This window comes from Fusarium graminearum, chromosome 2 (assembly GCF_000240135.3).
Source record: "Fusarium graminearum PH-1 chromosome 2, whole genome shotgun sequence".
NCBI classification, from domain to species: Eukaryota; Fungi; Ascomycota; class Sordariomycetes; order Hypocreales; family Nectriaceae; genus Fusarium; species Fusarium graminearum.
In genome coordinates, this window is record NC_026475.1 from 6769888 (window position 1) to 6784907 (window position 15020).

The following is a 15020-nucleotide window of genomic DNA, read 5'->3' on the forward strand; positions in this document are numbered from 1 at the left end:
TTAAGGATAGAAAATCATGATCTGCCAAGTTGTTTAATATTATAACAAGATGGAATGTGCTCACAGGTGATTGTGTTCAGCCCAGGCCTAACATCTGCTCTGTTGTTTTCCATCTGACTGGGCATAGTCATTGAGGTGTTTTTCCACTTGTTTTTTCGTGCCGAACATCGCTTCTGGTTTTCCATACTGCAGCATCACATGTTGAACGCAAAGGTGTTCATCCCTGCGTCCTTCATCCTCTCATACTCAGCTCAGTGAATCTTCTTCTTGTCCTCTGTACCCCAATGCATATCCCGAACATCGAGCTCGAAGTTCAGCACCATCTTCAGGCTAGCTAGTGACTAGTTTCTAGCAACGGATCCGTTAGCGATTGATGCGGGTGAAGGCGGAGTGTGGTGCAGTGCGAGCACATTCCCCTGAATTCTATCTTCTTCTGTGCTACTAGATATGTTCTTCGTGTGGAGACCATTCACGGCAAGAATAATCTCAGTGTGGTGAAGATGCCGTCGGGTCTTTTGTCAGTCATTCCAGTAAGATTCTGTGTTTCCTTGATCGATGCCGTGATCATTGTCAACGCTGAGTGTGTGGCAGTTGCAGGAGAGGCTTCCGCTAATATTTTAGGCCCTGTTTTTTTTTTCCTGTTTTTTTTCCTGTTTTTTTCGTGATTGATGGACAACACGTGAAACAGCACAGGAGGCATTGAGATCGTTTGTCTAACAGAATTGTCAATCTTAGATCTTGGATTACAAGTCACAGGTGGTAAATTCATCTCAAAAGTTGATTGGTACCTTGATGCTATGATCTTTGTCTTGGATGTTCAGGTCTAAATCTTATACTTTCACCTCACGCCGCGCCCTACGCCGCCAATGTCGGGGTCATCGATGAGGAAGGGTCGCCAGTACGAGGCTCTGCAGGAAATGCAGCCAGCCTCAACGGTCGATTCCTTCCAGGGTCAAGAGAACGATGTCGTCGTTGTCATCATGGGCACAGCCCATCCAAAACCTGGGCCCGGCTTTACCTGCAACCCCAAGCGGCTCAAAGTCATGCTGTCTCGCCAAAAGTCAGCACTCGTCATTGTGGGCGACATCAACGTCGCCAGCAAACAGGCTCGATACGAGGTCATAGACGAGACGAGCCAACTGGCGAGAAGCATGTCGTTGTGGGTAGCAGAAAAGTTGGCCTCCTAATTCTTAGGGTATAGAAATAAGTAGTCTAAGTAACTTAGTCTAAGTGCCATAAGGTGTCCTAATAATTTTATCTCTTATGCTCCCAGCGTTCAATTTTTCTGATACCCGGAACGACAAACATGGATCCAGCTGTCAGCTTGGCGGCTGCGCTTATGAAGCTTAATTCATTCGGAGATGGCAATTTGAACGATAACCAAACAGCCGTAATGGCTACCTATGATTCGCTGAGAGCTTAATACCTCTCTTATCAACCCGATCCTGGCGTCCTATCCTATATGCTCCGCTTCACTTTCTCGATTTGCCTCATCGAAAACGCCCAGCCTTCTGTCATTACCTTTATATGCAATATAACGGAAGCGAAGGCGCTCAAGGGGCTAAATGACAAGGAAATGGTTTATCTTTATGGAATCGCCAAGGCCATGAATGAGAATGTCGCGCTACGTATGGACTACATCAGGACCCTCAAGAACAACAGCTTGCAGACATACAACGATATTCTCAAGCTGAATATACGAGTTATATGAGGCCTCGTTGAAACTTCACAAACGTCATCGACTCATGTTGAGAAGAGCTCTGGCGTTATCTATCGAATTAGACAAGGAGCTCAAGCAACTTGAAGACTGGTCAACTTACAACGACCGAACGCTATCCACTAATACCCATCGCACGAGCAAATTTCCTGCTACCGACAAAGCTGTTGCAAGTTATGGTAAGAATGTAGATACAATTGATCAAAAAAATGCTGATTCAAAAAAGGGCTATCAAGGCCGAAGCTGTATCGGTGTGGGGCGAGATCAAGGTCATCATCATCATCATGCACGTCTGGCGACAGCGTTACAACGTCCTGAGAGCCGAACTGGCCATGGATTAGTCCGGAGACATAATCGAGTAGTCATACCGTGTAATTAGGGTGGAAGCAGTTGCGGGATTCTCAATAGCGACAGCATCTAGTAGCCGAAAGGCCAGAGAATAAAAGTGAGGATTGCATAACGATGGAAAAGATGTTATAAAGTCTAAGTAAGGATAAATGCACGAGACATTAGCGATGAATTCAAGGCATTCCATGCAATCTCGTCCTTGTCCGCAGTACCCTCTTCCGGCTCGAACACACCATCCTGCTCAAGCCACGGTGAAGGTCCAAGTCCAATGTCGTAATCAATGTACTTCATCCTGGTGTTCCTCTCGTCGTCGAGGCCTGCACCGTGGCGCCACATTTCTGGCTGGCTATTTTCCTGTGACGGGGCTGGACAAGCAAAGGTTCTGTGCGTATTGTACGATAGGCGATGGTCCAACACGTTGCGGTCGACATCCTTATAGTCTGGATCATTAGAAATTAGATCGAATGTTCGCGGAGTCATGCCCCACCATGATCCATGACCCATTCGGAAGACTTTGAGTCCTTTCATCTGATCCTTCCATTGAGAAAGAACGGTATGCCATCGAAGGTGAAAGTCGTGCTCCTGCGGGTTGTACTCATCCGACCTCGCCCTGATGATTGCAAGGTAATCTGGATACCCGTCGTCACCGACAGCAGTCTGGCGCGCATGGTACAGAATGGGACAGTCGTCGAGATATAGCTCTTCCAATCCTCCACTGCCGTTTTCCTTGCCTATCATGGGGAACCAGTCAACCTGCCACTCGTGGCTGAAGACATAGTTGCCGAGTGCGAGGACCTTGAGTTGTGGGAAGGGAGAGTCGTGGCCATAATCGCGAAAATGCATGGTTGGGAGCCAACCCCAATAATCTTTAAAATATAGCGACAAGACCCTCAAGTTCTGGGACATGTTCAGGGTCAGCCATGTTGTGGGCAGACTGTCAAAGAACTCGTATCTTTCGATAAAGTAAACCTCGTTCTCTGGTGCAGCTTCATCGTCTTGAGCTGTGACGAAGAGCTTAAAGTCGACGAGGGTTGGGAGAGCCATGATTGTTTGCCAGGCCTTGGAATCCGAGATATCAGAATCGGCGTAGTCGGCCAGGTTAGAAATGGTCAATTCCCGCAGTGCGAAACAAGAGCCGTGAAAGTCAACATCTTGGTCACTGTAGTCGCACTTCTTATCCCATTCGTCCGCATCTTCGTCTTGGTCACTTCCATCCACACCTCTCTCTTCATCGAGTTCCTCGTCTATCTTCAACTGCTTCTCAAGCGTCCACAAGCCCGCAGCACAGTGAAAAATGGTGTCGAGAACTTTGTAGCGAAAAAGATAGGTTTCGGCAAGACTCAGGTAATGAAATTCTTCTTGATTGCCACAATGTTCCTCGAAGCGAATGTGTAGAGCCGTGACGCTGGTGAAGTATCGCAGGTAGGGCAGAGCGTTCATGAAAGCCAGGGGAAAGGGGTAGGTCTCGTTACAGGCATATTGCCAATCGAGATCAACACGGGTATCGATGGTGATTTCTCGAACAAGGTTCCGAAGGTTGGGGGTCTTGGCAATGCTGACGAAGCGCTCAACTGATGGACCAAAGGCTTCTAGGCGTATGCTTCTGTACCTCCATGGCAAAGCGATATTGTTGAATGCTGCTGAAGCGAGGCGAAGATTTGCGACACTTGGCGGGGTGAGATAGGCACAGATATTATCCCAGATCTCGGGAGCGAGGGTTGTTCCTGACGAAGCCATGCTGAGACTGTTCTTGGGTTGTAGGGCCTGGATGGATGAACATGTTGACTTGTTGGATGGTGAGACTGTTGTGTTCTTATAGGAGACTTTGACAGTTGTTCATGAACCGAATCCTTCCAGGCCCCCGCCCGTTTGGTGCTTGGTTGTAGGCGGCTTAGCAGGCTACTAGGTAGTAGAAAATTTAACTTCTTAAGTCGTAGGTTACAAAAATAAATAGCCTAAAGAGCATAGTCTAAGTAGCATAAGCTGATCTACTAATTTCGTTTCTTATGCTTCCAGCAGCTAATGTCTCTGATACCCACTACTAAGGCAGGGTACAGTAGGCAGCAGATCTAGGCATCGAGCCCACTAAAGTGCCATTTTTAGGCATGGACACAATCTCACTACGTGCCATCATTCGTCTTTTACCTTTTAAGTCAACGTTGTAAGTAATCCCATCGAAAGCCAACCAATTTACAGAGTGCACGGCTAATAGATAGGATCATTCGTCATCTGTATTCTGGAGGAGCTTCTCTCAACACACGTCCAACTGCACAATAATCCTGTACGGCGTCTCGGCAGCATTAGTGCTGACAGAACATTGTGGACCTTGTCAAGGCGATGAGCTGGCTGGTAAAGGCTGAGCTCAAGTTCTTCCTTTGCATTCACGGTCATATGCTTCTGCAATCCTCCTCCCAGGATTGATGGGCTTTTTGCTGGCTCAAGTCTTATGCTTATCCTTGGCGCTTTGATGTGTTCTGCCGTCTCTGATGCGTATCTAGGTAGTCAAGTAGCGTCAGGTTGTTTTTGGACACTTTCTCCTTCCTCAATTGACTGTTCTGGCTTCAAGTAGCTGTTTCTGCAAGATGACAATCAAGGGTCACCTTGATCATTTTGCACATCTAAACTTCTGTAAACACGCGTCTCGAATGGCATGAAACGCGACCCAACGCGTCTGATGTGCTGGCAGATGATCTCCTGGTTGATCGTGATAAGATAAGATAGACTGAGATACGATAAGATAAAACTGATAAGATAAGGGTCCGTTCTAGCTGCAGGGTATCCGGGCATTAAAACCGAGTCCCATTTCAGTGTCTTAATACAAGGCTGGTCAATAACTTCTACTCACTTGTAAAAGTTCCCTTTGACACATCTTTATTCTATGAAAATAAATACGATTCCCTTTTTAATCTCATCATCTGTGTTACTGGACTCGACAAGGGTGAACAAATATGTCAAGGTTTCCCAGAGTATGGCATCGCATCAGTAATCAAACATTGCGTCATCTTAGTGCCGGATATCCTATCACCTGGTTAAAACTTAAGGCTAGAAATGCCCTTTCTAGACAATATTCTTCGAGATACGACCTAACTATCAATTGCCAATTCTCGGTTCCTCGATCAACACGTTCGAAACATGGCAAACAGCAAGTCGGCATCCCAAGTGGCAAAGATGCACGAATCACAACCATTCCTCAGTGGTTGGCAACTCTAGTCCATTGCGGGGGAGACAAACAGCCATCATGTCTTACTATCCTCAAAACGGCAATTTTAGACTGATATTCCTACTTTAACAAAAATACCTAATGGCCCGAACATCATACAGCGCGGGGCAGTAGAGTTTCGGGCTGCTACTGGCGCCCAGGGCCCGTTAGCGATCGTGCGGGCGCTGAAATGCTGCATTCTGGGACATATGAATGGCATTACGTTTAGAGTTGACTGTCAAGTTAAACTATTGTCTGAAGCGAGGATTGCTTGGCCATGAACCGTTAGCCGTAGACTTCCAATACAGCGGAGGCGCTTCTCCGCAAGCTTAGCTACAAACTAGTCGCTCCAGAGCAACATATACAGGTCATAGTCTCGCTCTCCATCTCCCATCCCAAGCTCGAATTCTACCAGAGTGAAGAGTCCACCAGAAGTGACAATGACTGACCACACGAATGCTCCCTCGTCAGAGGGCCACCTTAGGCCACGCCTGTCCAAGATCACAATGGTAGCCATGACGTTTGCCATCCTCAAGTGCGTTTAATCCCATCCCTGCCTGCATCGTTGTTTCTGATGCGAGACGGCCACAGTACTTGGATCTGTCTAGCAGGGAGTTTGTCCCTCGTTCTTCCATCCGGTGGCTCTGTTGCATTCCTATACGGGTTCATCTTTTGCGTGTTGTGTAACTTTTGCTTGGCTGCTAGCCTTGGTGAGCTCGCCGCCATCTGGCCCACTGCAGGTGGACAATACCACTTCCAATGGGCCTTGACGTCTGAGAATTGGAGAAAGGTTATGGTGAGTAGGTCAGTAACTACCCTCGATACTTCATTGCTGACTACGTGCAGAGCTTCGCCGTTGGCTAACTCTCGTTACGACCGAGGGATTCTTCGCAGGTGGGTTTCCCTTTGACGATACAAACAGTCTGGAAATTAACTTCAGAAGCACAATTCATTCCAGCCGCTTGTGTGGTCGCATCCAACGGAAACTATTCTGTGGCGGCATGGAAGACGTACCTAATCTTCATGGTCGTCTTGACCTTCGGTTCACTATCCATGACCTTTGGAAACCGTATCTTGGGCGCATGGAACAACCTTGCTTGTACGTCTCTTCCCACCAATCTATCCTCTGTCACAGAAAAGCACAGCTGACTTGTCCACAGTGTACTGGTCTATCCTCAGCGTCTTCGTTGCCAGCGTCGTCCTCCTCTCGACCTCGAATAAAACAGATCCCGAATTTGTTTTCGCCACCTTTCAAAACGAAACAGGGTGGAATGATGGGATCGCATGGATTCTGGGGCTCCTTCAGTCGGCTCTGTCGCTTATTGGATATGATGCTGTCTTGCACATGACCGAGGAGATGCCCACGCCGTCTCGAGACGCGCCTTTAGCCATGGTATACGCTGTCGGCGTCGGAGGCACCACGTAAGCTGGAATTGAAGTCGATAATGGTTGGTACTGACAAAAGACAGGGGAACAATCTTCATACTGGTCATGCTCTTCTGCCTGACAGATCTCCCAAGCATCGTTGCCACAAACACCGGACTGCCCATCGTTGAACTCATTTTCCAATCAACAGGAAGTCGGGCAGGAACCACATTCTTAACTCTGATGCTAGGAATATGTTTCATCCACGGCACAAACGGTTCCATTACAAGTGCAAGTAGACTTTTGTTTGCCTTGGCTCGCGACAAAGATGTTCCGTACCACGCCTACTTTAGCCACATCCATCCAAAGTGGGAAGTGCCTGTTCGGACCATTGTTCTGACGTGGGTGTTCAATGCGATTTTCGGACTATTGTACCTTGGTCCGACTGTCGCGTTCAACGCCTTCATCTCGTCCTGCACAATTCTTCTCAACATGTCATATGCCATTCCGGTGTTCACCCTCATCGTGAGAGGAAGGGGTGTTTTGGAGAAGTTCCAGAATTCCCAGGGAAACGATACGCCGTGGAAGTTTGGCAAAGTGAGAGGCCTAATCATCAACTACATTGCTGTCCTCTACGTTTTTATTACCTCGGTGGTGAGTTTGACTTAAGTCCAGATAATGCAAAAGCTGACAGTGTCCCAGTTCTTTTGTTTCCCGCCAGTACTGCCAGTTACTGCTAGCTTGATGAGTATGCATCCCCCGTCCTTTTCTCTCTAGAACGGTGATCTGACATGATGACTAGATTACGTTTCAGCTGTCATTGGCATATTCGCTATCTTTTTAATAGGCTATTGGGTGCTGTACGGAAAGAAGACATTCCAGGGCCCGGTAAGTACAAGACTTGTACACTCTGCTCTTGTTCGCGTCACTGATGTTTTGTTTACAGGAACTCGATGTTATTCTGGGCGAAAGATTTGACCTATCGGAAGCGACGGATGAACTCGCGATGGAAGAAAAGAATATTGCGACCCGGAAACAAGACGTTGATAGCAAGGGGAAGTAGTTGGTAACTTTGATGGGATTTGTTGCCATAGTTTATCTTATATCCGTATTATCTTATGAACTGTAATCTGGAGTTACTTTGCCGAGGCATCTTGACTGGGGTTAGAGAGTATGCACTAACAATTGATTAGCGTTTGATGATTGATGCATATCTTGAGATAGACCAGCTACTGGGTAGCAGAAAAGTTAGCCTCCTAAGTTTTAGGGCATAAAAATAAGTAGTCTAAGAAGCTTCGTCCAAGTAGCGTAAGCTGGCCTAATAATTACTCCTCTTATATTTATAGTGGTAAATGTTTCTAATACCCTGAGCCTGAACAATTGACTGTTCAAGTGCTCTTGTTGGGTCAGTAGTTTGACAGCTTGCCAAGGCGAATAGAAGCGTACCCTAGTCACTGACGGTATCTCTAGCGAATGAAACCCTAGTATGTCAATTACCGTCCAACGCTAAACCAATCTCACCGCGTAACACTTCAACTTCTGCGGGGAAGGGGCAATTCGTCCAACTCATCTCACTTCTCTATTCATCACCCTTGCCTGAGTCTGAGCATGTTTTGCTGAGCCTGAGCAAGTTCCCTCGCGCCACTTGCTCATTGTAATCTCACCATGGAGTCTCCACTCGATCTATCTCAATCGACTACAGGCGATAGACCTCCTGCGAAGAAGAAAGTCCCCGTTCGGTCAAGATCCGGCTGCTTGACATGTCGGAACAAACACGTACGTAAACAAGCCATGACCAGCGTCAATAAAACTAACTGACCTAAAAAGCTCAAATGCGATGAGGCGAAACCTGAATGCCAAGTCTGCCTCTCACGAGGTGTACAATGCGGTGGTTATCAACGCGGACTACGATGGTCTACCAAGCATGAAAAGACAGCCGAACTGACCCAACACACATTTTCAACTTCACTGTCACCAAAGTCAACATGTGTCGCGAAGAGGCGTCGTGGAAGACCACCAAAGAAGAAACTTGACACAGCGTCCATGTCGTCCTTTACTACCGCTAGCTCAACATTGAGTCCCACTGGTGTCGTTGATCAAGGAACCTTTGGAGAGTTTGTACTTGATGTGCCACCATCTGAGTCTGGACATAGCGAACCCGTCGAGGAGGTGCAATGCAGTACCGTGGCGGACAACTTCATGACGCAGTTTTCCATGGATCTACCCGTTGAGGGACTTCCGATTGAGGAGTTCTCTTGGATCTCTGATGCATTAGACATGTCGCTCACCTCCCAAAGCATTACCGACAATCACGAATTATCTCTCTTTCCGACGCAGCAGAACTATTCGACATTATTTCTACCGCCACCAATCACAGATCTCTCCTCTCAACTTGTTGACTATTGGTTTCGGGATATCTGTTCATTGTGGTCGCAGTATGATTCACCCACCAATGCGAATCGCATGATGGCTACGGCACTCTGGTCCACATCCGAGGCCGTTTCCACAAGTCTCCAAAGCATGTCATCAGCCTATCTTTCCTCACGAATGCCGCACATGAAAAAGACTTCCATCTCGATGATGAAGAATGCAACCGATGTCATCGAGGCAGAGCTCCGCGCCGTCAAGTCATCGCCGAATCTCGACACCGTACCGATGGGTTTGATCTATGGCCTTTTCTGTATCGGTACGAGCATTTGTTGGCTAAACGCTTCGCAATTGGGTATACCGTTTCTGAAAGAGGCCAAAGCGCTTCTTCATCGTGTCAATAAACAGAAGCGAAGACTTTCAGAGGAAGAGAGGAAGCTTTTGAACATTTTCAACAAGAGCTGGCAATACTGCGAGATGTTGCTGTCTGTCGTCTCGGATACGAACCGTTTCATCTCGTATGAAGCGGAAGAGGTCGAAGAGGTCGATGACATTAGTCTGGATGAGTACCCAACAGCTGCACTTGCGGACCCCGTCGTCGACGACATGCCACACCCTTGGACAGGCGTATCGAATACGGTCTCGAGACTGCTAACCCAGACGCTGCGACTGTGTCGTAACTACCGATATCACGTCAAACATCCTGGCCCATTTGCGACGCGCGATCATGCCACCGCTTTGAAGATGATCGATGAAGCAAAATCGCTGGAGGAGAAGTTGCTAGGTCTTGACTTTGAGTCTGCTCCTGCGAATACAGAAACAGGAGATCAGAAAACACCCTGCCGACACCTTGTCAATGTTGCTGAGGCGTATCGTCTAGCGGGTCTGATCCACATCTACCAGACCTTCCCAGAGCTTGTTCTGTTGAGACTACCAGATGACCTGACGGGTCCAGCGGATGTTCATGTTCCCTGGGAAGAGTGCATTACGCCTTTGAGTCTTCGTCTGGCTAAACTCATTGAGCAGCTCCCTGCTGATTCAGGGAGCAAAATGACCCAGCCACTCCTTTGCATAACAGCTAGCACTGGTCTACGCTTCGAACCCCCGGATGCTTCATGCACAACCCTTGAGTCACAAGTCCAAGCACCCGTTGCGACATCATCGCCTTTCAATCTCGACAACACAGAGCATTGTGGTCTTTCCGATTACATAGGCCAGCTCGTTCAAGCAGATGAGGACATTGATCGTTTGTCTACCATGACTGAGTCGCGATTGGGGATTGTAGATACGCGCTGCTTTATTATCGGCAGGCTTAACGATTTGGAGGCGTTACTGCCGCCGAGACCCATTGTGATAGCCAAGACGCTGGTACAGAAGATATGGGATGAGTACGACAAGGAGAAGCCTAACTCGTTTTCGGTGCATTGGATTGATGTGATGGAGGAGAACAACTTGCGGTCTTTGTTTGGATAGTCAAGACAGAATTATACCCAAGATAGATGCCATTATGTTGTTGCACACACTTGTATTTTCCCTTCTACCTGGATGTTCAAACCTGCAATTCTTCTCCTCGTTTTACTTTTTCGGGCTAGGCTTGATAAAGCTACTATGTTATTCTGGTATTGTGCCATCTCGTATTTGGTCACGTTGACAGCGTTACACTTGTAGAACATTGATGTTTCGTTACTGTAAGCGACGATCCCTGCTGGTTTTCACCTGCATGTAAGCATGTAAGCATGTGGCGCAATGAGCTTACATTTCTCTCCTCTTTGATCTTGGGACAATATTTTCCTCCTTCACTTCTTCTTCGCAGGAAGTCTGACGCTAGTCCGAGGGGTATTGCAAAATGGCGTCTCAGGCTTGGCTCCGTGATCTATGCGCCACCGTACGCGCCAGAGATACCAGCGTTGACACAGATACTGCAATTCACGAGCAAACACTACCACCAAAAAAAGACCCATGGTATGAATCACCTCAAGGCTGGGAGTCCAAGCAGCCCGGTGACCTTCTTCGGATTTCTTCAGCACCAGCCCTCTTGAAAGCCGTGGAAAACTCTTCATCAGTTTATCACATCTTGTATCGGTCCTCAGACTCTAAGGGCGAGTCGTCATGGGCTGTCACAACACTTTTTATTCCCTCGACTATTTATCATTCCCCATCAGGCGAGATGGCAATCCTGTCCTACCAGCCCGCCTACAACTCATCCAACTTGAACTCAAGCCCATCCTATGCTCTCACCGGAGTCATGGCGAGAAATGAGCCAAGCCTTGGAATAAAGTCGACTACATCGTTGATCGACGAACTGCTTTCCTTCGGATGGGTTGTGAGTATTCCGGATCACTTGGGACCCTCTTCTGCGTTTGGCGCAAGTGTTCAGGGTGGCCATGCCACTCTTGACGGTATCCGAGCAGTCCATCACTTGCTGGATCTTGAAACGTCTTCCAGATATAACACTACTATCTGGGGCTACAGCGGCGGTTCAATCGCTACTTTCGCTGCAGCGGAGCTTCAGTCAAAGTATGCCCCAGAATTGAAGATTGACGGAACCGTTCTGGGTGGCCTTGTTGACAATGTCTCGGGCGACTTTGACAAGGTGAACAAGAGCCCGATTGCTGGCTCGTTGGTGTCCATTCTCGTGGGCATCACGTCCCAATACCCAGAGGCACGGAAATATCTGGAAAGCTGTCTCGTCCCAGCTATGAAGGACGAGTTCATGTCCGTCCTAGATATGGAAGTCACCGAGACAGTGAAGCACTTCTTTGGACGAGACATCTACTCTTTCTTCAAAGGCGGCGTTGCAGATATCAGAGCGCCTCAATTACAGAAAATTTACGATGAACAGGCAAAATTGGGGTCTGAAAGAGTCCCCTCAATGCCTATGTTTGTGTACAAGGCTATAGATGATCAGTTCTGTCCGACTGAGTGGACAGATGCAACTGTCGATAGGCTCTGCAATGCTGGTGCCGAGATTACATACGAGAGGAATACTGTTGGGGGCCATGTTTCAGAAATAGAGAACGGGAAGCCAGGAGCATTCCGATTTCTTTGGAGTATCTTTGATGGGTCATATGTATCGCCCGCTGGAAAGCGGAACGTTTCAGACGTAACAGTGGATGTTTCTGGATAGGAAGGTCTTTTTTGTCCTCTTTCGTTCTTTTTGTTTGTGTTATTTCGATCTGATAGCAACTCTCACTTCTTGACTGAACTATTGTTTCTCCATACACGCACACTTTGCCCAGATTCGGCAGTCCGAGCAAACCAGTTCTCAACTCTCTCCATTCCCCACATAATTGTGAACATATTGATGAGAAGATCATCTACATCAGGTGCTTTTGCAGTCAAGAAGAGGCTTTCACATTCCAAACTGCAAACAAACAGTGGATTACCGCTCTGGCAAGCAGTTGCCCAACTGGACGCTGATGTGGCATTCCAAAGATCCTTGCGAGCAGTGAAGTATATCCCACCTTGACACTCTGCCCATTTCTGCCGTAGTGTCAGGTAGACGCCAATAGTCGATGTGGCCATCAGGAAGATACGGCGAATGCTCTCTGATAGTACCCATGATCGCCACAGCCGGGGTGTGCTATCGCCGTCAAACATGACATCGAGAACAATGGCATTGGTAGATGTGGCAAACCCGTCACTGTTTTCGGGCTGGCAAATGTCTGGGTCGCGACTAGCTGCTTGCCAAAGCTGACGGGTCCAGGACAACAGCGTCTGGATATGTTGCTCAGCATTTGCACGTGCTCCAATAGAAGAAGAGAAGAGGGCCAGAACTAAATGGACATATAAGGCTTGTGTGCGAGAGAGGTGCTCTCGTATATTGAGATCAGTTTCCGAGTCATTGTAGTCATCGGTTCGAGGATAAGACTTGAGCAATGCTGATAGTTTGGTGGATATAATCTCGTCAACGATATCCTCATTTGATAATGTCTTGGCGTTGTGCAATGTTATGCAAGCAAATCCATCTTGAATTGCAACGGGGTACCCAGAGTCTGCGTATAGTTGTCTGTGCATGAAAGAGCTGTGTCCATTACTGACCCAGTCACTAAAGAACTCATGGATGCCTTTGATGTAATTCATGCAGACAGAGTTCGAGAAGGTCGGAGTGGTAAACGGAATGTGTTGAATGATCCAAGAATCTGGTTTGAGGAAGAAGTGAGTGGGATCCTCTTGGTTAGTGCTGGTAGAGCCTTCAGTATCATGCTGTAGTCCAGGCGTGACTAGAGTGCTCAAGTTTCCCAAACTCCTAGTCCATTCTTGAGGATTGACTAGGTTACTAGGAAATGATGGCAAGAAAGTGTCGGCTTGGGCAGGGGATGCCTCGTTGACTGTGCTTGGGCTAGCATATTCTGATCCCGTTGTAGACATGTGCGGTCTTTTCCGCTTGGTTCTAGGATAACGGCATTCAACGTCCCTGTCGTCACAGCGGCCGCAAGCGGGTTGTGCTTTGTCGCACTTCCGCTTTCCGATGGTGCATGAGAAACACGCCTTGACTTTCGTGACAGACCCCATTGTTCAGTTTCTCTGTTGTGGGAGGTTGCGGGTATTTTCAGTTGGAATGATAACAGTCAGCAACAAAGGAGAGACAACGCGAACATCCATACACGGTCTTTGTCATCGTGTCTTGCGGAAAAGTGCGGGTTTTGCGGGTTTTTAGCGGAAGCCTGGCTTACATTCCGGCACGTTATAGTGCTGAGTGAACCCCTGTTCTGTCAGTGTTCAGCGGGTTTTTGGCGGGCTTACCATTGTCACCTACGAGCATCACTCCGAATACTGAGATGCGTTATGGTAAGAATGGATGGAATGGCTCTCGATTGATTCACTATATAATGGTCCAAGACATCATGCCTCAATATTTCGATCCAGTCATTAATTACAATCACAACTCAAAGCCCATCACACTCTAACAACCATTCCTCTTACAGTCCGTCAACATGGCTTCTGCTGCTGTTGCTTCGCCAAAAGACAACCCCTGGGAGACCGCCGACTTCCCTGAAAGCGGCACAGACCTCGTTACCAAGGTCCACCGCAAGTCGTACGAAGCAATCTCACCATCTCGTCCTGAACTATCTCAAGCTGGCAATACCATTCTCGTCGCTGGTGCGTCTACCGGTATTGGTTACACTATTGCTGAATCCTTTGCTGCCGCTTCAGCACAACGTGTTATCATTACCGGCCGTCGCCGAGATGTCTTGGATGAAGCTGCTGATAAGATAAAGGCCAAATACCCTAGAGTTGAGGTTGTCCCCATCATCAATGACTTTGCAGACGAGGCTGCTACTCACGGGCTCTGGAAAACGCTTGCAGAGGATGGCATCTTTGTTGACGTTCTTGTTTTGAACGCTGCTAAGATGTGGCTACCAAATACTCTGCTCGGTCTCGGTTTCGACACCTTCAAGGATGGACTGAAAGTCAATGTCGCTGCACCATATCTCTGGACCAGCCTATTTCACAAGCAGAGAGAGGTGAACCCTGATCGAAAGCTGGTCAGTTATTTCAATTCCCTAATAACTGTCAAAAAGAAGCTAACACTCTTGAAGGCACTTATTAGTCTTTCTACAGGTGCTATCCACGCTACCCAAGTGGCTATTCCCATCCCTCTGTACTCTCTTACCAAGAGCGCCTACACCATGATGATGAACGAAATTGCCATGACTGTCCCCGCTCATGAGATGCAAGTCCTTGCATTTGACCCAGGCCTTCACTACACCGAGTCTTTTGCACGATTTGCCGATGAGAACAGTCTTCAATGGGACGACAGTAAGTTATAATTGTTTCAGATTGCAGTACCTTACTGACAGAATCTAGTCAAATTACCTGGTGATTTTGCCGTTTGGGCAGCATCTGAGGAAGCTGAGTTCCTTCATGGTCGTTTCGTGTGGGCTAAATGGGATGTCAACGAACTCAAGGGCGTGCCACTTCGTACGAAGATTGAACAAAACCCTTCTTTGTTCCGGGTTGGCGTCAGTGGTTTCTAGGTTGAGATCAACACAAGTGTTGATGTTGCGATCATTGGAATCT

General features: G+C 47.7%; 8 protein-coding genes across 8 annotated transcripts; 6 read left to right on the forward strand and 2 right to left on the reverse strand.

Annotated features, from left to right (window-relative positions):
• Window positions 1-866: 866 nt before the first annotated feature.
• On the forward strand, window positions 867-1187 carry FGSG_12422 (uncharacterized protein; the record flags this gene model as incomplete). Its single annotated transcript, XM_011323920.1, has 1 exon — window positions 867-1187. One exon carries the CDS (start codon window positions 867-869, stop codon window positions 1185-1187), a length of 321 nt encoding a protein of 106 aa, XP_011322222.1.
• Window positions 1188-1745: 558 nt separating this feature from the next.
• On the forward strand, window positions 1746-2096 carry FGSG_12423 (uncharacterized protein; the record flags this gene model as incomplete). The annotated part of the gene is made up of 1 exon (XM_011323921.1): window positions 1746-2096. The coding sequence occupies one exon, from the start codon at window positions 1746-1748 to the stop codon at window positions 2094-2096; it is 351 nt and encodes a 116-aa protein (XP_011322223.1).
• A 104-nt stretch (window positions 2097-2200) lies between these two features.
• On the reverse strand, window positions 2201-3802 carry FGSG_03489 (uncharacterized protein; the record flags this gene model as incomplete). The annotated part of the gene is made up of 1 exon (XM_011323922.1): window positions 2201-3802. One exon carries the CDS (start codon window positions 3800-3802, stop codon window positions 2201-2203), a length of 1602 nt encoding a protein of 533 aa, XP_011322224.1.
• Window positions 3803-5704: 1902 nt separating this feature from the next.
• FGSG_03488 (uncharacterized protein) lies at window positions 5705-7692 on the forward strand (the record flags this gene model as incomplete). The annotated part of the gene is made up of 9 exons (XM_011323923.1): window positions 5705-5799; window positions 5970-6064; window positions 6111-6158; window positions 6223-6363; window positions 6425-6686; window positions 6734-7283; window positions 7332-7377; window positions 7432-7517; window positions 7576-7692. The coding sequence occupies 9 exons, from the start codon at window positions 5705-5707 to the stop codon at window positions 7690-7692; spliced, it is 1440 nt and encodes a 479-aa protein (XP_011322225.1).
• A 602-nt stretch (window positions 7693-8294) lies between these two features.
• FGSG_03487 (uncharacterized protein) lies at window positions 8295-10469 on the forward strand (the record flags this gene model as incomplete). Its single annotated transcript, XM_011323924.1, has 2 exons — window positions 8295-8405; window positions 8610-10469. The coding sequence occupies 2 exons, from the start codon at window positions 8295-8297 to the stop codon at window positions 10467-10469; spliced, it is 1971 nt and encodes a 656-aa protein (XP_011322226.1).
• A 373-nt stretch (window positions 10470-10842) lies between these two features.
• Window positions 10843-12123, forward strand: FGSG_03486 (uncharacterized protein; the record flags this gene model as incomplete). The annotated part of the gene is made up of 1 exon (XM_011323925.1): window positions 10843-12123. One exon carries the CDS (start codon window positions 10843-10845, stop codon window positions 12121-12123), a length of 1281 nt encoding a protein of 426 aa, XP_011322227.1.
• Window positions 12124-12334: 211 nt separating this feature from the next.
• Window positions 12335-13511, reverse strand: FGSG_03485 (uncharacterized protein; the record flags this gene model as incomplete). Its single annotated transcript, XM_011323926.1, has 2 exons — window positions 12335-12360; window positions 12461-13511. The coding sequence occupies 2 exons, from the start codon at window positions 13509-13511 to the stop codon at window positions 12335-12337; spliced, it is 1077 nt and encodes a 358-aa protein (XP_011322228.1).
• Window positions 13512-13933: 422 nt separating this feature from the next.
• FGSG_03484 (uncharacterized protein) lies at window positions 13934-14977 on the forward strand (the record flags this gene model as incomplete). The annotated part of the gene is made up of 2 exons (XM_011323927.1): window positions 13934-14759; window positions 14808-14977. 2 exons carry the CDS (start codon window positions 13934-13936, stop codon window positions 14975-14977), a joined length of 996 nt encoding a protein of 331 aa, XP_011322229.1.
• Window positions 14978-15020: the final 43 nt, after the last annotated feature.